This window comes from Curcuma longa, chromosome 3, assembly GCF_044706935.1.
Source record: "Curcuma longa cultivar G26 ecotype Majalengka, Jawa Barat chromosome 3, ITB_CL_G26_1.1, whole genome shotgun sequence".
Classification (NCBI taxonomy): Eukaryota; Viridiplantae; Streptophyta; class Magnoliopsida; order Zingiberales; family Zingiberaceae; genus Curcuma; species Curcuma longa.
Window position 1 is genome coordinate 1,950,828 of NC_133863.1, and position 24,028 is coordinate 1,974,855.

Genomic DNA, 24,028 nt, shown 5'->3' on the forward strand with positions numbered 1-24,028 from the left:
TCGTATAAATGAAGCTTTGCCAAGTTCCAGAGTGAATCTTGATGTTAGAACGGTCATTGGCTGTTTGGTAGAAGCAGCCATTAAGAGAGTAACAGAGAAACAAATTCACAAAACTGAAAGCTATTTCTTTGTCCTTTGGTATTCATCTTCTTTGAGCTTTGCTCCAAGAACTCAATTCAAATCTGTTACTGTGGAGATGGAATAATGGGCATGGAGTATTACGACATGCATGGGGGAGCAAAATCCTGAAGTGGACCAGAAGATCAAAGTGTCAATCTCAACTATTGAATTCAAAATGGATGCATTCAAATGAAGAGACAAAATACTATCTCAAATAAAATCCAAGTGAAGGGACATTGTGTTCTTTCATGAATGGATATTGTATTCTTTAGGAAGGGATGTGATCTAGATCATCCAATTCAAATTCGATGAATGAGTTTTGATTGAACTAAGAGGATTTTTTACTCCTTCACAAAATATAAATTTGCATTTGGAGAATTCAAGAAGTTTCTTTGATTCGGAGATCTTGTGATTTGTGGTGCTGTTATCATAAGATAAAGTCATTATATCTTAGGAGACAATTGTCGGATTCTATGAGCACCGTGTGCGGGGAAAATTCATCAAGAAATAGAGTCTAACTCTAGTTTCGATTTCGCCTAAACAATATTATACTGTTATTCTACCTATACTTAGATTGCACCACCACCATCAGATCCAATAGTTTAAAATTAATTTTCGTACAATCTTGATGGATTCATCATCGATGGCTCCTGCTCCATCAGCACATGGAGAGAAATCGAAAAAGTTTACAAGTACTAATTTCAAGAGGTAGTAGCAAAAGATGTTGTTTTACCTAACCACGTTGAACCTTGCAATGTTCCTACGTGAAGATGCCCCCTCGATATATCATGGTGAGACTAACAAAGAGAAGAGGGTGGCATGTGATGCTTGGGGACACAAAGACTTCTTATGTCGAAACTATATCCTCAATGACTTGGACAACATGTTATACAACGTGTATAGTCTAATATCTAAAGGAATTATGATAATCTCTTGAAAGGAAGTATAAAATAGAAGATGTCGGACTAAAAAAATTCATTGTCGGTAAATTCATAGACTTCAAGATGATTGATTCCAAAATTATGATGACTCAAGTCCAACAGTTGTAGTTGATCCTATATAATCTGCATGCTGAGGGCATGACAATGAATGAGTCATTTCAAGTTGCTGCGATAATCAAGAAACTCCCACATTCATAGAGGAAATTCAAAATTTATTTAAAGCACAAGTAAAAGGAGATAGATCTTGAGGATCTGATTGTAGGTTGTGGATTGAAGAAGATAATCACAAACAATCAAAAATAATAAAAATATTTATGTATGCTAAGACAAATCTGATGAAACCAAACACTGTAAGAAAAGAAAGTATCTTGGCAAAGGGCAGAGCTAAGGGAAGGTCAAAAAGTTCCAAGGAACATGCCACAACTGTGGCAAACCGAATCATAAGGCTAAAGACTATCGACGTCCAAAGAAAATCACTCAAGTGCACACGACCGAAGATAAGTCAGTGCTAATAGACATGTCAGAATTGGACTTGACTGCCATTGTATCTAAAGCCAACTTGGTGGACAATCCAAGATAGTTGTTGATCGATACTAGTGTTACACGACACATTGGCTCTGACTAGATCTAGTTTTCAACTTAATTATACCCCTATTAGTGGGAGAAAGTTAATCATGGATAATTCTACAACTCTTAATATTGTTGGTCTTGGCAAGGTGGTACGGAAGATGACGTCAAGCAAAGAAGTGACACTAATTGATGTACTTCATGTTCATGACATTTGAAAGAATATAGTGTCAAGGCCAGCTCTTGTCAAAGCTGGTTTCACACTAATGTTTGAGTCCAATAAATATGTATTAACAAAAAATGATCAATTCATAGACAAAGGATACATGGAGAATGGTCTATTCAAAATGAATGTAATGGTTGTACACCATGATTTCAATGACAATAAAATTATAAATTCTGCTTATTTGATTGAGTGTTTTAATTTATGATATGTTAGAGTTGGACATGTAAATTATAACACTTTGTAACAACTTATGAATTTGAATTTATTGTCAACATTTAATGTTGATCCAACACATAAATGTGAAATATGTGTTGAAACTAAAATGACAAAGTTACTTTTCCATTCAGTGGAAAGAAGCACGACCCCTCTATAGTTAATTCACAGTAACATGTGGGATTTAAAATTTGTGCATACTAGAGGAGGCAAAAAGTACTTTGTTACTTTTATTGATGATTGCACTAAATACTATTATATGTATCTATTGAAAGGCAAAGATGAAGCCTTAGACACAATCAAACATTATAAGAATGAAGTTGAGAATCAATTTGGTCAATGAATTGAAATAATTCGAAGTGATTAAGGAGGAAAATATGATGCTCCATTTAATGAATTTTATATAGAATCTAACATTATTCATCAAATGACAACACCTTACTCTCCTCAATTAAATAATATTGCCAAGCGTAAAAATCAAACTCTTAAAGAAATGATAAATGATATGTTGATAAGTTCGGGCTTATCCCAGAATTTGTGTTGGGGGAGGCAATTTTATCGACAAATCATATTGTCAATAAAATCCCACACAAAAAGAAAGATAAAACTCTATGAGTTATAGAAGGATCATAAGTCTTCCTATAGATATCTGAAAGTGTGGGGTTATTTGGCTAAGATGAAAGTGCCTAAGTTAAAGCAAAACAAGATAGGACCAAAGGCAATCAAATTGCATTTTTATTGGATACACAATAATAGTAGTGCATATCAATTTTTGATGCACAAATCAGTAATTCTTGATGTACATGTTGGAACAACAATAGAATCAATGAATGTTGTATTTTTTGAAGATATCTTTCCTTACAAAGAGAGAAAAAAAGAAAGTTCATATAAAATAACTCATGAAAATGTGAATATAGATAATCTTAGAAATAATGAAGAATCACGACGTAGTAATGGGACCAAAATAGTAAAATCATTTGGTCCTGATTTCATGTCTTATATGTTGGAAAAATGAAACAATGATAATAAGCAAAGCCTTATCAAGTCCTGAGGTTCTTTTTTTTTGGAAAGAAGTCATCAATAGTGAAATAAATTCCATCGTGCAGAATCATACTTGAGAATTGATGGATATTCTACTTGGAATTAAACCTTTAGGATATAAATGGGTCATAAAGAAAAAATATAAGACTGATGGAACTATTGACAAGTACAAGGCAAGACTTGTGGCAAAAGGATTCAAACAAAAAAAAGATCTTGACTTCCTTGATACATATTCACCAGTGATAAGGATAACATCCATTCAAGTTCTCATTGCTATTGCTGCAATACATAACTTTGAGATTCATCAAATAGATATGAAAACATCCTTCCCAAATAGTGAATTAGAAGAAAAATATTTATGATTACTAAGAAGATGTTGACTAAGAACTTTGATATGAAAGATCTAGGTATAGCGGATGTTATACTCAAGATTAAGATCACTAAGATATTAAAAGGAATTATCCTTTCGCAATCTCATTATATTGAGACAGTTCTAAGGAAATTTAATGTATATGATCTTTCCCTTGTAAAAACACCGATGGACTTAAGCTTGCATTTGACTAATAACCATAATGAACCCATATCCCAATTAAAATATTTGAGAATAATTGATAGTTTGATGTATGTCACTAATTGCACACGTTCGAATATTACTTATGCTATCAACAAATTAAGTAGATTTACAAGTAATTTAAATGATAACCATTGGAAACTATTATATGGGATATCCAATGATACTAAAAGGTTATTGTGATGCAAATTGAAAATTTGACACAAAAGACTCCAAGTTCATTAGTGGATATGTATACATTGTCGGTGGTGGTGGTGTTATGGAAATTTATGAAACAAATATGTATATATAGCTCGTTCAACTATGAAATTCAAGTTTATAACTTTAGAGAAAGCCGCAAAAGAAGTTAAATGACTTCATAACTTCTTAAAAGATATCCCATGTTGAGAAAATTCAATGTCTGCCGTCATTATACATTGTGATAATCAATCAGCAATTGCAAGGGTAAAAAATCACAGATACAATGGTAAATCATGACATATTTATTGAAGACACAATACCATTAGAGATTTAATCGAGTCCAAAAAAAATCCCTCCATATCCTCCTCATTCAAGTTGGGTATCGCAGAGAAAATTATCATCCCTAATATTCACTTCTACGAACTCAACTCTTATAAGAGTTAATATTTTTGTTTGATCAGAGTAAATGAGTCCTTCGTTACTCAAATATAATCTCATACATTAATTTTTCATTCATTTAAGAAATCGATTTATGATGATTTATTAATTTATGAAATGTCATTATATTGCTATTCAATTTATCGATTAGTAAAACCAATTTTTCAACATAAACTCTCTTCCTTTTTCTAAATGAATATTGTACACAAGAAGCCATGCATACTGCCCGACAACGGTCAACGATCAACGCAATTTAATGTGATTTCTTAATCAATTCTTCTAGATGGATCGATATTTATTTATTTTTCTTAATCAATTCTTCAGAGTAAAAAAGTGACACTAATTGATGTACTTTATATTCATGACATTCGAAAGAATCTAGTGTCAGGGTCAGCTCTTATCAAAGCTGGTTTCAAGCTAGTTTTTGAGTCTAATAAATATGTATTAATAAAAAATGATCAATTCATAGGCAGAGGGTACATGGAGAACGATCTATTCAAAATAAATGTAATAGTTGTACACCATGATTTCAATGACAATAAAATTATAAATTCTGCTTATTTGATCGAGTGTTTTAATTTATGATATGTTAGGATTGGACATATAAATTATAACACTTTGTAACAACTTATGAATTTGAATTTATTGTCAACATTTAATGTTGATCCAACACATAAATGTGAAATATGTGTTGAAACTAAAATGATAAAGTTACCTTTCCATTCGGTGGAAAGAAGCACGACCCTTCTATAATCACAATAACATGTGTGATTTAAAATTTATGCATACAAGATGAGGCAAAAAGTTCTTTGTTACTTTTATTGATAATTGCACTAAATACTATTATATGTATCTATTGAAAGGCAAAGATGAAATCTTAGACACAATCAAACATTATAAGATTGAATTTGAGAATCAACTTGGTTAACGAATTGAAATAATTTGAAGTGATTAAGGAGGAAAATATAATGCTCCATTTAATGAATTTTATGTAGAATATGACATTATTCATTAAATGACAATACCTTACTCTTATCAATCAAATGACATTGCCAAGCGTAAAAATCAAACTCTTAAAGAAATGATGAATGATATGTTGATAAGTTCGGGCTTATCCCAGAATTTGTGTTGGGGGAGGCAATTTTATCGATAAATCATATTCTCAATAAAATCTCACACAAAAAGAAAGATAAAAATCTTTATGAGTTATAAAGATCATAAGTCTTTTATAGATATATGAAAGTGTGGGGGTTGTTTGGCTAAGATGAAAGTGCCTAAATTAAAGCAAAGCAAGATAAGACCAAAGACAATCGATTGCATTTTTATTGGATACATAATAATAGTAGTGCATATCAATTTTTTATGCACAAATCAGTAATTCTTGACGTACGTGTTTGAACAACAATAGAATCAATAAATATTGTATTTTTTGAAGGTATCTTTCCTTGCAAAAAGAGGAAGAAAGTTCAAATAAAAGAACTCATGAAACTATGAATATGAATAATCTTAGAAATAATGAAGAATCATACACAGTAATGAGACCAAAATAGTAAAAATATTTGTTCTTGATTTCATATCTTATATGTTGGAAACTGAACCAATGACAATAAGCAAAGCCTTATCAAGTCCTGAGGCTCTTTTTTGGAAAGAAGTTATCAATAACGAACTAATTTTCATCATGCAAAATTATACTTGAGAAATGAGAATTGATGGAAATTCCACTTGGAATCAAGCCTTTAAGATATAAATGGATCATAAAGAAGAAATATAAGACTGATGGAATTATTGACAAGTACAAGGCAAAACTTGTGGCAAAGGGATTCAAACAAAAGGAAGATCTTAACTTCCTTGATACATATTCACTAGTGATAAGGATAACATCCATTCAAGTTCTCATTGCTATTGCTGCAATACATAACTTTGAGATACATCAAATAGATGTGAAAACATCCTTCCCAAATGGTGAATTAGAAGAAAAATATATATTGAGCAACCTGAAAGATTTATGACTCCAGGATAAGAAAATAAGATGTGCAGACTCCTGAAATCACTATATGAGTTAAAACAATCACTAAAACAATGACACAAGAAATTTGACAAAACTACGATGTCAAATGGATTTAAAATCAACGAGTGCAACAAATGCATATATATCAAAGACACATCTGATTCGTTTGTAAGAATCTGTCTATATGTAGACAATATGCTCATCATACAAAGTAATTATGATTACTAAAAAGATGTTGACTAAGAACTTTGATATGAAAGATCTAGTATAGCGGATGTTATACTCAAGATTAAGATCACTAAGATATTAAAAGGAATTATCCTTTCGCAATCTCATTTATATTGAGACAGTTCTAAGAAAATTTAATGTATATGATCTATCCTTTGTAAAAACACCGATGGACTTAAGCTTGCATTTGACTAATAACCATAGTGAACCCATATCCCAATTAAAGTATTTGAGAATAATTGATAGTTTGATGTATATCACTAATTGCACACGTTCGGATATTACTTATGCAATCAACAAATTAAGTAGATTTACAAGTAATTTAAATGATGACCATTGGAAACTGTTATATATATGGGATATTCAATGATACTAAAACGTTATTGTGATGCAAATTGGAAACTTAACACAAAATACTCCAAGTTCATTAGTGGATATGTATACATCGTCGGTGGTGGAGTGGTGTTATGGAAATTTATGAAACAAACATGTATATATAGCTCGTTCAACTATGAAATCGAGTTTATATAGTGAGAAAGCCGCAAAAGAAGTTAAATGACTTCATAACTTCTTCAAAGATATCCCATGTTGAGAAAATTCAATGTCTACCATAATTATATATTGTGATAATTAATCGGCAATTGTAACGGTACAAAAATAGCATGTACAATGGTAAGTTACGACATATTCATTGAAGACATTAGGGATTTAATCGAGTCCAAAAAAAAATCCCTCTATATCCTCCTCATTCATGTTGGGTATCACAGAGAAAATTGTCATCCCTAATATTCACTTCTATGAATTCTTCTACAAAAGGTTATCATCGGCCCCACGACCCTAATATTCACTTCCACAAACTCAACTCTTATAATTAAGAGTTAATATTTTTGTTTGATCAGAGTAAATAAACCCTTAGTTACTCAAATAATCTCATTACATTAATTTTTCATTCATTTAAGAAATCGATTTATGATGATTTATTTATAAAATGTCATTATATCGCTATTCAATTTATCGATTAGTAAAACCAATTTTTCAACATAAACTCCCTTCCTTTTTCTAAATGAATAATGTACACAAGAAGCCATGCATGCAGCCCGACAACGGTCAACGATCAACGTAATTTAATGTGACTTCTTAATCAATTCTTCTAGATGGATCGATATTTATTTATTTTAATAGCATGCTTCTAAAACAATAAAAAAAAATAAAGTACAAAGGCTGCAATGCCTGGCAAATTCTATAATCTCAATGGGTCAATATATGTTTTCAACTTGAATGATTCAAGATCATTAATTAGTAGATGACCTTGGGTTTTGTATAGGTCAACTAAATGGTATTTCCATAGTTATTGACGTTATAAATTTTCAATTTATGAGGGTTAATATATATGAGATTGGTAATAAGCGAGAAAATTACTCATTTGAATGAATATGCTATTAATCGATCTATATCTATCATTATTGTATGTGCTGTGCTTCTGGACGAGCATTGTTGCTTGTAAGAAGGAAGTTTGAACTGATTATAAATGGTTAAATTAGAAAGATATTCTAATTATTGATTTTCATAAGTTAGATCGAGATATTTTGTTACTTTTGCTAAATTAGAAATATCATTAGAACTGACATGATTAATAGTTTCTCTTATTATTATTATTATTTTTGTCTAGGGGAGGTTATATGTATATATTAGTATTGGATTACAGCAGCAATTTATTAAATATGAGTTTGGTATGGAAATAAAAGGTCAATGCATAAAAAATCCCGCCATTGGAGCACGTTGTTTATAAAATTAAGACAATCATTTTTAAAATTTTATTTGCATTATATCCGAATATATAGACATTAGATACACAACTCTTTATGACAAGACAATCATTTGATAGACAACTTATGGTATAATACCAGGGATATATAAAATAAGAGAAGAATATTGATATGGTATTTTTTGCTGTGCTTTGGAAAGGATTTATAATTTTGAATATTCAATTTAATGTATTTATATTTATCAATACAAATAAATAAAAGGTTAAAATTTTAAAGAGGATATAATTTTTGCTATTTTCATTAATGAATAAATAACTTAAAATAACTTAGCCACTAACAAACTAATTCTTCAATCATAAGCATTAATTTTTCATCTACTAATCACAGTACGTAGCGTTAATTGAATGTTCTAATTAAGTCAACATCCACATTTATATATTAAATTTTATCAACAAATAAAAGACAAGGGTCTTATTTAAAAAATACCACACATGTTTTTGGTAAAAGTAAATCTCTTAAATGGAAATGCGAATAATTGCCGTAGCAGAAAAATTAAATGCCGTAACCAGAAAACTATGAGACTATTGCACATGGACTTATTATAATGAAGAAACCCTTCGAATTTGCTCTATAAATAAGATACCAAATACAGTAATTTATATCCCACATTTCATCATACTAACGCACACAAAAAACAACCATTGAGTTAAGATGTCTGTCTCCCTTTCGTCCTCAGTGTCTGCTACCTTCGGTTCTTGCGGTGCCCTGCTCGGTGGTTCCCGTCCAGCTGCCGCCATCAAGTGGTGGCGCCGCCTTCCGCGTATCCAATGCCACGCGGCCGAGCAATCTCAATCTCCGTTGAGGAGGTCGGGGAATTACCAGCCCAGCATATGGACTCACGACCGCATTCAATCTCTCACTCTTAGCCTCACAGTTAATATCGATTAATTAATTAATTCTCTAATTAAGTTCTAATTCTTCTTCTTTTTTATAATGTTCTTTGAGTATATTGATTATTGTAGGCGGATGAGGACGACCACGCTGAAAGAATTAAATTACTCAAGTGTCAAACTAGCAAGCTGATGGAAGAGAAGAAAGGTCAAGTGGAGGTGCAGCTACAACTCATCGACCACCTGCAACAGCTCGGAGTGGCTTATCACTTCAAGGATGAGATTAAGGACACTTTACGTGGGTTTCATGCTTCTTTCGAGGACATAAGCTTGCAGCTCAAGGACAATCTGCACGCCTCAGCCCTGCTCTTTAGGCTTCTCAGAGAAAACGGCTTCTCTGTTTCCGAAGGTGAGTCATTAATTAACAACACTCAACTGATATATCCGCCATGAATATCTACTGCGTTAACGTAACTACGTCAATTCCAATAAACTTAATTTGTTGGTTAATGATTAAGATATATTCAAGAAATTTAAAGACGAGAAAGGCCAGTTCGAAGACCGGCTCCAGAGCCAGGCCCAGGGATTATTGAGTTTGTACGAGGCTTCTTATCTTGAAAAAGATGGAGAGGAGTTATTGCATGAGGCCAGGGAGTTCACAACCAAGCACCTCAAGAGCCTCTTGGAGGAAGAAGGATCTTTGAAGCCTGGCATGATCAGGGAGCAAGTGGCCCACGCGTTGGAGCTCCCACTGAACTGGAGATTCCAGCGATTGCACACGAAGTGGTTTGTTGGGGCATGGCAGAGGGATCCCTCCATGGACCATGCTCTGCTTGAGTTGGCCAAGTTGGATTTCAACGCACTGCAGGACATCTATAAGCGAGAACTTAGAGAAGTCTCAGGGTACATGTATACATTTATTCATTTATAAATTCATTATTTGTTATTTAATCCTTTATAATGAAACTTATATATTATTAGATGGTGGACGGATCTCGCGCTTCCCCAGAAGCTGCCATTTTTCAGGGACAGATTGACCGAGAACTACTTATGGACTGTGGGCTGGGCGTTCGAGCCAGATAGCTGGTTGTTCAGGGAGTTGCAAACGAAGACCAATTGCTTCATAACAATGATCGATGACGTTTACGACGTCTATGGAACTCTCGATGAGTTAGAACTATTCACTGATATAATGGAGAGGTAATTAATAATTAACTAATAATTTAATCAATTCCTAGAAATTCAGTTACATGCTTTAATCATTTACATTAAACGTTCATGTACACTCGTGTCAGATGGGATGTTAACGCGATTGATAAGCTCCCAGAGTACATGAAGATATGTTTTCTAGCCGTCTTCAACACGGTAAATGATGCAGGCTACGAGGTCATGAGAGATAAGGGAGTAGACATAATACCTTACCTCAAGAGGGCGGTAATCAACTAATTAATAATTAATATATATACTTCCATTTTGCATATATATAGGTCACTATATATGAATATTATCTTTCTTTTTTGTTGATTTTAGTGGGCAGAATTGTGCAAAATATACATGAGGGAAGCGAGATGGTACCACGCAGGGTATACACCAACGCTGGACGAGTATTTTGATGGCGCATGGATATCGATATCAGGCGCGTTGATACTGTCCGTAGCTTACTGCACGGGCAAAGATCTCACGAAAGAGGACTTGGATAAGTTCTCCACTTACCCTTCCATTGTGCACCCCTCCAGTATGCTTCTTCGACTACATGACGATTTTGCAACCTCCACGGTGCTAAAATTCTTCAATGAATTAATCGATATCAAAATTAATTAAGATGCTACCACAATGTGGATTCGCTGGCCTTAACCTTGATATATCGAGTAATTAACTACAGGATGAGCTGGCGAGAGGAGATGTGCAGAAGGCGGTGCAGTGCTGCATGCACGAGAGGAAGGTACCGGAGGCTGTTGCTCGTGAGCATATCAAGCAAGTGATGGAGGCGAAATGGAGGGTGCTGAACGGGAACCGGGTGGCAACGTCGTCGTTCGAGGAATATTTCCAATGTGGCGATTAATATCCCTCGAGCGGCGCAATTCTTCTATGGAAAAGGAGATGGATATGCGAAATCGGATGGAGAAACTAAGCAACAAGTCTTGTCGTTGTTGATCGAGCCTGTCCAGATCTGATAATTATCTATTTATCTATATGCATGCATAATCAGGACCTAATTCATCATAAAACTAATTATTTTAGTCTAATTACTTATATTTACAAAGTTTCACTGTTCTATGAAAATCAAACTCGTGTAACCGTTATAATAATTAAATAATAACATAGATTTTTATTTTTAATTTGTTAAATTATCAAATATGAAATTAAATTAAATTAAATAATTCTGCAATTTTCAATTGTAGATGTCCTTTAAATTAATTTTTTAATTCAATTTGAATTTTAAAGTTTGAATGTAGATGTCCACTGCCACAAGTATAGAAAATATACTCTTTCCAGTATACAATAAATATTATACTGACTTTTCTTTTTTGTTCCATAAACGTCGATGAATATTATACTCATATTCATACTATCAGACTAGTTGGTCATTTTCAAGTACGGGCATTATAGAACATTTCATAGTTTTTTGAGCTCTGATGTAAATGATACAAAGAGCAGCCACTGACTCTGATAAGAATATAATGTTGTTGGACCATTCTAGATTGATATTAGAATAATAGTGGCAGAACAACTATTATCATTTAGTCTAATGAAGACTAAGAAAACTCAAGAATATATAAACCGAAACAAAATAAGAGCAAACTAACATGAGTATGAGAATCATCTGAAATTCATTATGATCTAAAGTAGCAACAAAGTGAGTCAGAAAGTAAATGTTTTCATGAAGTACTGTGATTAAGCTATATATATATGCCAGGACCTGAATTCGTCTCTGCTGACATGAAGGAAGAAGGAAGCCTGTTAGTGGTAGATCAATTGTGCGCTGAGAAAGCTAAGATGGACAAGAGGAGGTTTTGATGATGTCCATGTATAAGGGGATTGCACAATAATATATATGTATTCGTTGTAAGTGCCATTCTAAAGGAAAGAAGATTCCAAAGTAATAGTGGAAGCATCTGAAGAAAGAAGCCAAGGTCATGATACGTTTCCTCATTAGCCTGGTCGTGAAACATGTGGCGTTTGTTGAAAGTTCTGAACCACACATGCTTGAGTATGACATGAATTCTTGCCAGCCTATGAAAGAAGTCATTGCAAATGGCAATTGGGCTCAGAAGGGAAGTTACTCAAGTTCTGGTCTTGATGCTCGTTGTGGAGGAATTACAAGGGCGCATGCTGAGGTTTTCCGCGCAATAGGCGGCATTATTCTGTTACAAACGGATGCAACTGGCACCACTTCGAAAGCGTGGGATTATCATAATATATCATAATCTGGATTACGAAGACAGTTTGTAGGATCTCCGGTACTCAAGGATCTGTCAATCAGTATTATAGTCACTGTTAGATCAGAATAGTCAGCCGACAGTATTATGGATTCCTTTTTCTACTCATACTGATTATTTTCCTATTAAATTATTTCCCAAGCATGATAATTGGATTTCATTACTTCGTATGCGTTACACTTGCTTGCCTTAACCTTGAGAAGCACGATATACGGCGAACCAAGTAAGAACCAGAAGGCATCCATCACAAACTGAGATTGGATGCGTATATTTATAGATCTCTCTACTTACTTAGGCCGGTTTCGGGGTTTGTATATATATCTCGACCTTCAGATCGATGAGATTTTTATGGATTAATGAATTGTCGCTCGTTATCGGATTTGTTATTCTTTCTTGACACAATCATGGATCGAGTACAAAGTCCTGTAAACCTCTTTCGACTAGGATATAATCGCGGATCGAACTTGCAATATAATTCCATAAGTCTCCTCTAACTCCGACATAGTCATGGTCGGAGTACGAATTCTTATAAGTCTTTCTTGATTTGGACATAGTCATGGATCAAGTCTACAATTCGGTAAGGCTTCCTTGACTTAGACATAGTATCGGAGTGTGAATTTCTATAAGTCTCTCCTAACTTGGACATATTCACGGTCGGAGCGTGAATTCCTATAAAATATCATCACTAAATCAACAGATTCATCACTACTTATCAGAATTCAAGATTTCAGATAAAACACTAAAACCAAAAATCCTATCTTATCCTCAAAACGATCAGAACAAGCACATGGACAAAATAAGAAGATCTAACCGGAATCAACATGGAAGACTCATCTCAGATAGATCAGATATGTCCTAGGATATGCCCTGGTTCCTCTCTACTTCTTGCTTGCAACCGGAATCTAAAGACACCATCAACAGATCTGTTCACACCGAATCTCCCATTGAATTTCCAACAAAATCACAATTCGAGTATTCTTACCTTTGATTGATCCGTGACCTAGCTTCCCTAATCCTAACCTTAGCTCAAGCCAAACAATGCTGTCGGCCGAATCAAGATCCAAGCTCCAACACAGATTTGGAAAAATTCATTCCAAATCAAACTGTACACAACAACACAAATTCAAGATCCGAGTACCCAAACCCTTAAATGGCAAGAAGATAACCTTACCTCAATCCGAAACCCTAGAACCCCGAATCCAGCTGCCTTGGATCCATTCAATCAACGCCGCCGGCTCTCAATCAAGAACCAACCGGATCTGGAATTTCATTCCAAATCAAACAGTGAGGCATGATCAACTCCAAAAACCCAAGAGATCCAAAGCAACTTAAGGGAAATCAACGAATCTTCGGGAAACTCCTTGAAATCAACCCACTTACCCGACCAATTTCGCTCCGATCGTCTCTTCTACCGTCGCTGCTCGCCGCCGAACCACGCCACCTCTAGCAATGGAAACGAAAAGTCCACTAATGGATATGTACATATCATCGATGGTGGAGCGGTGTCATAGAAATCCACGAAACAAACGTGTGTTGCTCATTCAACTATGGAATTCAAGTTTATAGTCTTAATTAGATAAAGCCGCAGAAGAAGCTGAATGACTTCGTAACTTCTTAGAGGATATCCCACGTTGAGAAAAGTCAATGTCTACCGTAATATACATTGTGATAATCAATCGACAATTACAAGGGTACAAAATAGCATGTACAATGGTAAGTCATGACATATTCATCGAAAGCACAATACCATTAGGGATTTAATCGTATCCTCCTCATTCAGGTGGGTATCGTGGAGAAAATTATCATCCCTAATATTCACTTCTAAGAACTTAACTCTTATAAGAGTTAATATTCATTTTGTTTGATCAAAGTAAATGAATCCTTCGTTACTCAAATATAATCTCATACATTAATTTTTCATTCATTTAAGAAATCTATTTATGATGATTTCTTTATAAAATAGTCATTATATCGTTATTCAATCTATCGATTAGTAAAATCAATTGTTCAACATAAACTCCCTGCCGTTTTCTAAATTGCGAGCATATCTCGATCGATTGCAATACCATGGCTCGGTTTATATTTGATAATATACATTTTGAGTATCCTTTTTCTGTGTTCTTTAATTAGAAATTACTCGTAAGAAACGTCCTCTTAATGAATCCAAAAATAAAATAAATCATACTAAATTAAAATCTGATTAATTGCGATCGGCAAATCATGCATAAGTTATCAAATTAATTATAATAATAGCGAGGATTTTTTTTTAACTTTGTCAAATGAATAATGTACACACGAATTAAGCCATGCATGCAGCACGACAACGGTCCACGATCAACGATCAACGTAATTTAATGTGACTTCTTAATCAATTCTTCTTGATGGATCGATATTTATTTATTTTAATAGCATGCTTCTAAAACAATAAAAAAAAATAAAGTACAAAGGCTGCAATGCCTGGCAAATTCTATAATCTCAATGGGTCAATATATGTTTTCAACTTGAATGATTCAAGATCATTAATTAGTAGATGACCTTGGGTTTTGCATAGGTCAACTTATAAATAGTATGGAAAAGTTTTTATTTCCATACTATTAATTAAATATAAGTTTTGGTATGGAAATAAAAGATATTGTACAATTTAATGTATTTATATTTATCGATACAAATAAATAAAAAGGTTAAAATTTTAAAGAGGATATTTTTTTTTCCTATTTTCATTAATGAATAAATAACTAATTAGCCACCAACAAACTAATTCTTCAATCATAAGCATCAATTTTTCATCTACTAATCATGTACAGTACGTTGCGTTAATTCAATGTTCTAAGTCAACATCCACATTTATATAAATTTTATCAACAAAGGCAAGGGTCTTATTTTAAAATCCCTTAAATGGAAATATGAATAACTGTCGTAGCAGAAAAATGCCGTAACCAGAAAACTGCTAGACTAATTGCACAGTGGACTTATTAAAATGAAGAAACCCTTCGAATTTGCTCTATAAATGAGATACCAAATACGGTAATTTCTATCCCACATTTCATCATACAAACGCACAAAAAAAAAAAAAACATCGAGTTAAGATGTCTGTCGTCTCTCTTTCGTCCGCAGTTTCGGCGACCTTCGGTTCTTGCGGTGGCCTCGGTGGTTCCCGTCGTCGTGCCGCCGTCATCAAGAGGTGGCGCCGCCTTCCCCGCTTCCAATGCTATGCAACCGAGCAATCTCAATCTCCGTTGAGAAGGTCAGGGAATTACCAGCCCAGCATATGGACTGACGACCACATTCAATTTCTCACTCTCAGATCATCTCCAATGGTTAGAGTTCTAATTTTATTTTTTTTATAAAAAAATCTCCTTACAAATCTCAAACTTTATTGTTAATTAATTAGTAGTCCTATCTATATGATTAATTTCTAGGAAAAAAATATCTTTGAATTTTCACTACGGCTTTTAAACTAAAAACCTCAAATCTCATATCCATAATGATTAGAATTTTTTTAATTTTTTTTATTTCACAAACCTCTGTAAAAATCAGATAGGAGATATCCTTAGCCACACAGTTAATATCGATTAATTAATAAATTATCTAATAAAGTTCTAATTCTTCTTCTTTTTTATAATGTTCTTTGAGTATATTGATTGTAGACGGATGAGGACGACCACGCTGAAAGAATTAAATTACTCAAGTGCCAAACTAGCAAGCTGATGGAAGAGAAGAAAGGTCAAGTGGAGGTGCAGCTACAACTCATCGACCACCTGCAACAGCTCGGAGTGGCTTATCACTTCAAGGATGAGATTAAGGACACTTTACGTGGGTTTCATGCTTCATTCGAGGACATAAGCTTGCAGCTCAAGGACAATCTGCACGGCTCAGCGTTGCTCTTTAGGCTTCTCAGAGAAAACGGCTTCTCTGTTTCCGAAGGTGAGTCATTAATTAACAACACTCAACTGATATATCCGCCATGAATATCTACTGCGTTAACGTAACTACGTCAATTCCAATAAACTTAATTTGTTGGTTAATGATTAAGATATATTCAAGAAATTTAAAGACGAGAAAGGCCAGTTCGAAGACCGGCTCCAGAGCCAGGCCGAGGGATTATTGAGTTTGTACGAGGCTTCTTATCTTGAAAAAGATGGCGAGGAGTTATTGCATGAGGCCAGGGAGTTCACAACCAAGCACCTCAAGAGCCTCTTGGAGGAAGAAGGATCTTTGAAGCCTGGCATGATCAGGGAGCAAGTGGCCCACGCGTTGGAGCTCCCACTGAACTGGAGATTCCAGCGATTGCACACGAAGTGGTTCGTTGGGGCATGGCAGAGGGATCCCTCCATGGACCATGCTCTGCTTGAGTTGGCCAAGTTGGATTTCAACGCACTGCAGAACATCTACAAGCGAGAACTTAGAGAAGTCTCAGGGTACATGTATACATTTATTCATTTATAAATTCATTATTTGTTATTTAATCCTTATATATATAATGAATATATATATATATTATTAGATGGTGGACGGATCTCGGGCTTCCCCAGAAGCTGCCATTTTTCAGGGACAGATTGACCGAGAACTACTTATGGACTGTGGGCTGGGCGTTCGAGCCAGATAGCTGGTTGTTCAGGGAGTTGCAAACGAAGATCAATTGCTTCATAACAATGATCGATGACGTTTACGACGTGTATGGAACTCTCGATGAGTTAGAACTATTCACTGATATAATGGAGAGGTAATTAATAATTAACTAATAATTTAATCAATTCCTAGAAATTCAGTTACATGCTTTTATCATTTACATTAAACGTTCATGTACACTCGTGTCAGATGGGATGTTAACGCGATTGATAAGCTCCCAGAGTACATGAAGATATGTTTTCTAGCCGTCTTCAACACGGTAAATGATGCAGGCTACGAGGTCATGAGAGATAAGGGAGTAGACATAATACCTTACCTCAAGAGGGCGGTAATTAACTAATTAATAATTAATATATATACTTCCATTTTGCATATATATATACGTCACTATATATGAATATTATCTTTATTTTTGGTTGATTTTAGTGGGCAGAATTGTGCAAAATATACATGAGGGAAGCCAGATGGTACCACGCAGGGTATACACCAACGCTGGACGAGTATTTTGATGGCGCATGGATATCGATATCAGGCGCGTTGATATTGTCCACCGCTTACTGCACGGGCAAAGATCTCACCAAGGAGGACTTGGACAAGTTCTCCACTTACCCTTCCATTGTGCACCCCTCCTGCATGCTTCTTCGACTCCATGACGATTTTGGAACCTCCACGGTGCTAAAATTCTTCAATGAAATTAATCGATATCAAAATTAATTAAGATGCTGCTAATGTGGATTCGTGCAGCTTTAACCTTGATCGCGTAATTAACTACAGGATGAGCTGGCGAGAGGAGATGTGCAGAAGGCGGTGCAGTGCTGCATGCACGAGAGGAAGGTGCCGGAGGCTGTTGCCCGTGAGCATATCAAGCAAGTGATGGAGGCGAAATGGAGGGTGCTGAACGGGAACCGGGTGGCGACGTCGTCGTTCGAGGAATATTTCCAGAATGTGGCGATTAATATCCCTCGAGCGGCGCAATTCTTCTATGGAAAAGGAGATGGATATGCGAAATCGGATGGAGAAACTAAGAAACAGGTCTTGTCGTTGTTGATCGAACCTGTCCAGCTCTGATAATTATCTATTTATCTATATGCATGCATAATCAGGACCTACTTCCTGATAATTACTTATATTTACAAAGTTTCACTGTTCTATACAAATCAAACTCGTGTAACCGTTATCATAATTAAATTAAATTTGTTAAATTATCAAAATATGAAAGTAAATTAAATTAAAAAATTCTGCAATTTTCAATTGTAGATGTCCTTTAAATTAATTTTAATTTAATTTGAATTTTAAATTTTGAATGTAGAGGTCCACTCCCAAAAGTATAGAAAAAAATATACTCTTTCCACTATACAAGAAATAGTATACTGACTTTTCTTTTTTGTTCCATAAACATCGATGAGATATAGAGGAATCCCTACGGCATAACTCCCAACGTCCAACTTAATGGAGTGCAGTGGGCGTTGGTGGTGTGTCTTTATCGTTTCCCTTACAAATCTCTTTCGAGCCTCGACCATTGTGCAATCTATTTCTACTTCTCAGTCTGACAATCTCCGAGCCCGTAAATAGAGAATCCTAAAAATCTCATCTGATGGAATTAAATTCCGTCACACAAGGCTGCGAACAACTCCACTCAAATAAAAAAAAAAACCCTCCAGTTTCCTTTCACAACGGAGAAGGAGACAAAGGCATGGATCTGGCTAAAGTGGTGGTGGTAACTTTGCTCGCTCTCCAATTCCTCGCCGCTTCACACAGAGCCGAAGCAAGGAACCCGCTTGCTCCACTCCTTGGGCCTCTCTTCGGTACCTTCTCTCTTTGATCAAACAAGGATCGATGGTTCGATTTGGTCGCCCCCTTTCGTGTGTTTGCGTGCCTGCTGTTTTGTTAGAGTAATTCGATGTGGTTGTGTGCATGGTGGAATAATAGATAATATGTGCAATCGGAGTTTTGTGTCGTGCGGAAGAGGGACCTGCGAAGAGTCGTCGGACGCCACCTTCGGCTACGTGTGCAATTGCGACGGGGGGTGGAGCCAGTTCCATGTGGGAGATAGTTTCAGGTTCCTCCCTTGCGTCGTCCCCAACTGTGAGTCCTCTTGTCTTCTTCTTTCCTTAATTCCTAGTATATTAATTCATCAATCTCAGAGCATGTCCCTTAATTTGACTATATTATTTTTAAAAAGAAAAATGAAAATGAAAACTTTGTGGTCATCTGTAAAACTTTGTAGGCAGCGTAAATTATAAATGCTTCGATGACTCAGAGACTCCGGCAGCACCACCTGAACCACCACATATTACAAACTTATCGGACTGTAAGTTGATGCATGATTCTTAAAAATCAAGAAATTCTAGTACTATAGTGCTGATGCTGAGGTTATGTCGTTATCATCTGAATTTCCAAAAGTGTGTTCATATGCCTACTGTGGGGGAGGCAATTGCGTGCGAAATTCAACATTCGGGCATCGTTGTGAATGCCACGAGGGCTACAGCAATCTTCTCAACATCACAAGTTTCCCTTGTTACAGAGACTGTAAGAATATTTGTGTTGTAGCCCATAGTTATTAGCAAAAGATCATTTTGACTGACCATTTAAACCTGTTTTAGGTTCTTTTGGTGCTGATTGTTCCGACCTTGGTATCTCGCTGTACAATTCTTCGTCGTCATCGTCACAACCAAGTCTTTCATCAAGAGGTGGTAAGATTAGACTGTCATATCTCACTCACAGTCAACCGCTTTTGTTGTAGATTAACACAATCAAATATGTGTTTTTTTCCTGTTAACATCACGCATTCTTCTAATGCTTCTTGGCAGGTAGGTTTGCCCCCTGTAGCTTGTTTTGGATGGGCAGCAGTTTGGGGATTTCCATAGTCATGGCTTTAATGAGATAGGAAGAAACCAGAATAGTCGCTCATATTCATACTATCATACTAGTTGATCATTTTCACGTACGGACTTTATAGAACATTTCATAGTTTTTGTGTAAATGATACAAACAGCAGCCACTGAGTGATGAGGATGTTGTTGGACCATTATAGATTGATATTGGAATAATAGTGGCAGATCAACTATTATCATTTCCATTACTTGATATCACATCCAAGTCTAATGAAGACTAGAAAATCAAGAATAAAGTGAAACAAAATACGAGCAAACTAACATGAGTATGAGAATCATCTGAAATTCATTATGATCTAAAGTAGCAACAAAGTGAGTCAGAAAGTAAATGTTTTCATGAACTGTGATTAAGCTATATATGTACCAGGACCAGGATTCTCTGCTGGCATGAAAGAAGCCTGTTAATGGTAGATCAATTGTGCACTGAGAAACCTAAGATGGACAAGAGGAGGTTGATGATGTCCAAGTATAAGGAGATTGCAGCAATGATGTATTCGTTGTAAGTGTGGCGCTTAATCATTTTCTCAGTGTCAATGACTATAAAGGCTGAGAAAATTGTAGAGGCTATACAACTATATATTGTGTAGGCAATGTTTGGCAGAGGGAAGAAAAGCTGCAGGATGAACGCATGAAATAACTTACCTCATAATGGATTAAAAGGGAAAGAAGAGCAAAGGATCAAAATAAAACTAAAATATCAAGTACCTGAATTGTGATATAAATCAGAAGCACCGGAAGGCATGCAAATAGAAATGGCTCAAGGAAGGAAAAATCAAGGCCTTTTCTCGCTGCCCAGAAAGTGTACAATGTGAGCCCGATGACAATGGCAGCAGTAACACTTACAGCTTGTAGCATGGCTCTTCCTGTTTCAGTTGGTACACGCACGCACAAAGATAAATAAATCAATCAATCAATCAATCAAATGCTATATGTAAGGTACAAATTGCAGCTATCAGCATTCTCAGGAGCAAGTCAGCATAGAAATTCGTTCTTGAAGGGCAGATTTCCGGAGGCAAATGTGTGTTTCATCAGGTCGAGATCAAAATTTTCACAATGCTTTAGGAATGAACAAATTTCAAAGTACATATAGGGCAGTTGGTTAGTTCCAAAAGACTTGCCGTTGTGGATGTATGATATCAGGAACTATTCTTAGACACCATTGTCATATCAAACATATTCATATCATGAACTTCAGAATTTAGCCCTAACAAAGTTCAATGAGACAGAGAACATTATTATTTTATTCATTATCATGTTGGAAAGAAGTTCAAGTTTAAAATTGCTTTCTTTGAGCTTCTGGCATTAAGAATTAAAATTTGCAATAATTATCCGATTTATGCTTCATAGAAACATAAAATTCTCAGGAATGGAATCGTTATATTGCTCACCACTTGATGATACTAATGTTCACTTTGAACAAGAGCAATAGAAATGTGTGCTCCACTGCCATGTGTTATTCTTACCATAGTAAACTCAGTAAAACAGGGCAACTATTGTGTTGGGTTTACATTATATTGTCTTGTAGATGAGAGTTCTTGTAGGTCTACAAACTATAATTACCTGGGCAGTCATAACAGTATATTATATAGATGTATGAGTTTTAGTTGTTTTAAATTCTTAAGGTTGTGCCATCTTTAACAATTTCTCATGCTATCAATCAAGTCCATTCCCCAACGGTAAATGATGTGATGCATGTCTTCTAAACAGGTTATATATGGTCATAATGTCACAGTCAGTAAAACTAAAATGATCATCAAGTAATGTGCCATCTTTAACAATTTCTCATGCTATCAATCAAGTCCATTCCCCAACGGTAAATGATGTTGATGTAAACAGGTAATATATGGTCATAATGTCACAAGTAAAACTAAAATGATCATCAAGTAATGATTGTTAATATTGCGAAAATTGCTAAGCTCATATTTTTGCTAGATTAACAGGAAGTTTGTCAGGCACCAAGATGGTGAAGCTTTTCACCGTACTATACTATATATCTTTAGAGGTTATTGTACCTCTAATCATCCTAACATCTAGATAGCATACCATTTTAGTCCGAATGATGTTTAAAAGACTATATGCGTATAAATCAATAAAAATCACAGGGACATCATTCATAAACTTTTGGTCAATTGCCGTAAAAAAAGATATGGTTCAAGGATTATTAAAAAAAAAAACTTTGTATACAATATTAGGTATAAGTGTCTCATACATTCCATGTATACAATTTCACGCAAAATAGACAAAGTGACCAAAATCAGTCTCTGAAGTAATTACTATCACCGATCGACCGGATTGAATATCGACAAAATACAAAAAAAAAAAAAATTGCTTTAACTTTGACAGATTAGTTCATTACTCTGTTAGACCACAGTGCAACGGATGAAGGTACAGAAAAGAATTCACATTGGAAAGAATTTCTATATTTATCTCTTACCAGCAACAGTCGCGGACGTGACACCGATGCAAAGGCTGATGCTAAGAGTGTAGATCGCCAAGAATACTAGATTGATCGGGTGGCGCTCTCGGAATCGCAGCATGGGCCACATCGCTATCCATGGATCGTCCACAAAAGCCAGTCAAGAAAAGGCATTAGGAACATTAAAGGTAAAAAAAAAAAAAAAGGCGTTCCGATCAAACAATCTGTAGATCGAGACGATTACCGAGTAGCGGCAACAACATGATGGCGATGAAGACGCCCAACGCGGCCAGGGTGCGGGAACGGAAGAAGTCGGGGATAGGGTGGACGAAGGAGATCACGGAGGCGACGCCGGCGGTGAAGATGAACTGGGCGCCGATGATCGCGTACACCTTACGGATGAACATCCAGCGGAGCCGGGGGTCCTCCGTCATATTCGGGTACAAAGACGCCTCCGATGCGGCATCCGCATCCACCTTTCCGGCCTCGACGTCGACAGTCTCTTTCGAAGCAGTAGGCAGCGCGACCATCTCCGCCTTCTCCGCGATCGCAGGACTCTCCTGGGCCGACATGCTCATCAAATGCCAAAGAGAGGGGATGCAATGGGGAAGGAGATTTGTTGTGTGAATGGAGCAGATCAGGAAATTTGCAGGAACTGGAGATCTATTAGGGTTACGTGATGTGTGATCAGCGATGGAGGAAGGCAGAAGAAGAACAGCAAAAACGGAAAGCGGCGAGTGCAGTTACGTACGACGACACGAGGTGGTTTGTTTCCTTCGCTTTATCGAGAAGTGGAGAATCTCTCCGCCCTAATTAAGGGAATTATGGAGTTTGCTCGGCAACTCCTTTAATTTTCATTAATTACCATCACCTGTATAACATTATTTCAAAATACCCCTCTAATTAAGGTGGTTTATCTTTTTTTAAATAAAAAATTTCTCATGGAGTTTATTGATCATTTTTGTATGTATTAATTAGATCATTTAAATAACAACCTTAAACAATTTAGTAATTGTATTATATCCTTTGTCAATATTAAAATAACAAGTAACTAGTGATCTTAAAGTTACTATAAAATCTATTAAAAAAATTATAAAACTAATATATACATTAAGAATAGCAACTTGAAGTTGACACTCATATATAATAAATAGGAAGACTTATCTTGTTTGAGTATAATTATATTATTTATATTTTATAGAAATAACCTACTAAAGTCTAACCCAATGTCGATTGAGAGTAGCAAATTGACCTCGATTCATTGTCTCAATCAAATTTTTGACTTGTGGATGTGCAATTGCGTATGTCCATATCAATGGTAGGTTTTAAACATTAACTTGTAGGTTTACATACCAATTGGCAATCTTTTGAAGGAGAAAAGACAACAATTAGATACACAAACATGATCAATGAGAAACTTACAAGAAAATAAGATATCCTCTTGGGCATAGTTTCTTTTC

The 24,028-nt window shown here is 35.4% G+C and overlaps 4 protein-coding genes across 5 annotated transcripts; 3 read left to right on the plus strand and 1 right to left on the minus strand.

Moving 5' to 3' along the window:
- Positions 1-9,010: 9,010 nt before the first annotated feature.
- Positions 9,011-11,363, plus strand: LOC141824411 (monoterpene synthase 7, chloroplastic-like). Its single transcript, XM_074711695.1, is given in 8 exon segments — positions 9,011-9,232; positions 9,322-9,598; positions 9,708-10,092; positions 10,171-10,389; positions 10,485-10,623; positions 10,720-10,965; positions 11,072-11,235; positions 11,237-11,363. Coding segments are annotated over 8 exon segments (1,779 nt in total).
- Positions 11,364-15,715: 4,352 nt separating this feature from the next.
- On the plus strand, positions 15,716-18,326 carry LOC141823474 (monoterpene synthase 7, chloroplastic-like). The gene is made up of 7 exons (XM_074710761.1): positions 15,716-15,946; positions 16,277-16,553; positions 16,663-17,047; positions 17,134-17,352; positions 17,448-17,586; positions 17,685-17,930; positions 18,033-18,326. Exons 1-7 carry the CDS (start codon positions 15,716-15,718, stop codon positions 18,324-18,326), a joined length of 1,791 nt encoding a protein of 596 aa, XP_074566862.1.
- A 581-nt stretch (positions 18,327-18,907) lies between these two features.
- Positions 18,908-20,309, plus strand: LOC141823475 (uncharacterized). Of its 2 annotated transcripts, none has more exons than XM_074710762.1 (6): positions 18,908-19,063; positions 19,188-19,343; positions 19,486-19,569; positions 19,662-19,787; positions 19,862-19,951; positions 20,069-20,309. In XM_074710762.1, the coding sequence occupies exons 1-6, from the start codon at positions 18,952-18,954 to the stop codon at positions 20,143-20,145; spliced, it is 645 nt and encodes a 214-aa protein (XP_074566863.1). In that variant the 5' UTR covers positions 18,908-18,951; the 3' UTR covers positions 20,146-20,309. The 2 variants fall into 2 exon arrangements, with proteins under 2 accessions (XP_074566863.1, XP_074566864.1); XM_074710763.1 differs by having other exon boundaries at positions 19,862-19,948.
- A 218-nt stretch (positions 20,310-20,527) lies between these two features.
- On the minus strand, positions 20,528-23,146 carry LOC141822869 (protein LIFEGUARD 1-like). The gene is made up of 4 exons (XM_074710175.1): positions 22,813-23,146; positions 22,587-22,700; positions 20,858-21,015; positions 20,528-20,765 (listed from the first exon to the last, which is right to left on the minus strand). Exons 1-4 carry the CDS (start codon positions 23,144-23,146, stop codon positions 20,565-20,567), a joined length of 807 nt encoding a protein of 268 aa, XP_074566276.1. The 3' UTR covers positions 20,528-20,564.
- Positions 23,147-24,028: the final 882 nt, after the last annotated feature.

What these genes read in the sequence shown, in the direction of transcription:
- LOC141823474 (XM_074710761.1), top strand. Translation starts at nt 15,716, where the DNA reads ATGTCTGTCGTCTCTCTTTCGTCCGCAGTTTCGGCGACCTTCGGTTCT. An exon ending in TTCACTGATATAATGGAGAG is followed by an intron (nt 17,353 to 17,447) that starts GTAATTAATAAT and finishes CACTCGTGTCAG; the next exon opens with ATGGGATGTTAACGCGATTG. An exon ending in TACCTTACCTCAAGAGGGCG is followed by an intron (nt 17,587 to 17,684) that starts GTAATTAACTAA and finishes GGTTGATTTTAG; the next exon opens with TGGGCAGAATTGTGCAAAAT.
- LOC141822869 (XM_074710175.1), bottom strand. Translation starts at nt 23,146, where the DNA reads ATGAGCATGTCGGCCCAGGAGAGTCCTGCGATCGCGGAGAAGGCGGAG. An exon ending in CATGTTGTTGCCGCTACTCG is followed by an intron (nt 22,701 to 22,812) that starts GTAATCGTCTCG and finishes ATCCATGGATAG; the next exon opens with CGATGTGGCCCATGCTGCGA. An exon ending in CACGTCCGCGACTGTTGCTG is followed by an intron (nt 21,016 to 22,586) that starts GTAAGAGATAAA and finishes CAACTGAAACAG; the next exon opens with GAAGAGCCATGCTACAAGCT.
- LOC141823475 (XM_074710762.1), top strand. Translation starts at nt 18,952, where the DNA reads ATGGATCTGGCTAAAGTGGTGGTGGTAACTTTGCTCGCTCTCCAATTC. An exon ending in CCCTTGCGTCGTCCCCAACT is followed by an intron (nt 19,344 to 19,485) that starts GTGAGTCCTCTT and finishes AAAACTTTGTAG; the next exon opens with GCAGCGTAAATTATAAATGC. An exon ending in TATTACAAACTTATCGGACT is followed by an intron (nt 19,570 to 19,661) that starts GTAAGTTGATGC and finishes AATTTCCAAAAG; the next exon opens with TGTGTTCATATGCCTACTGT.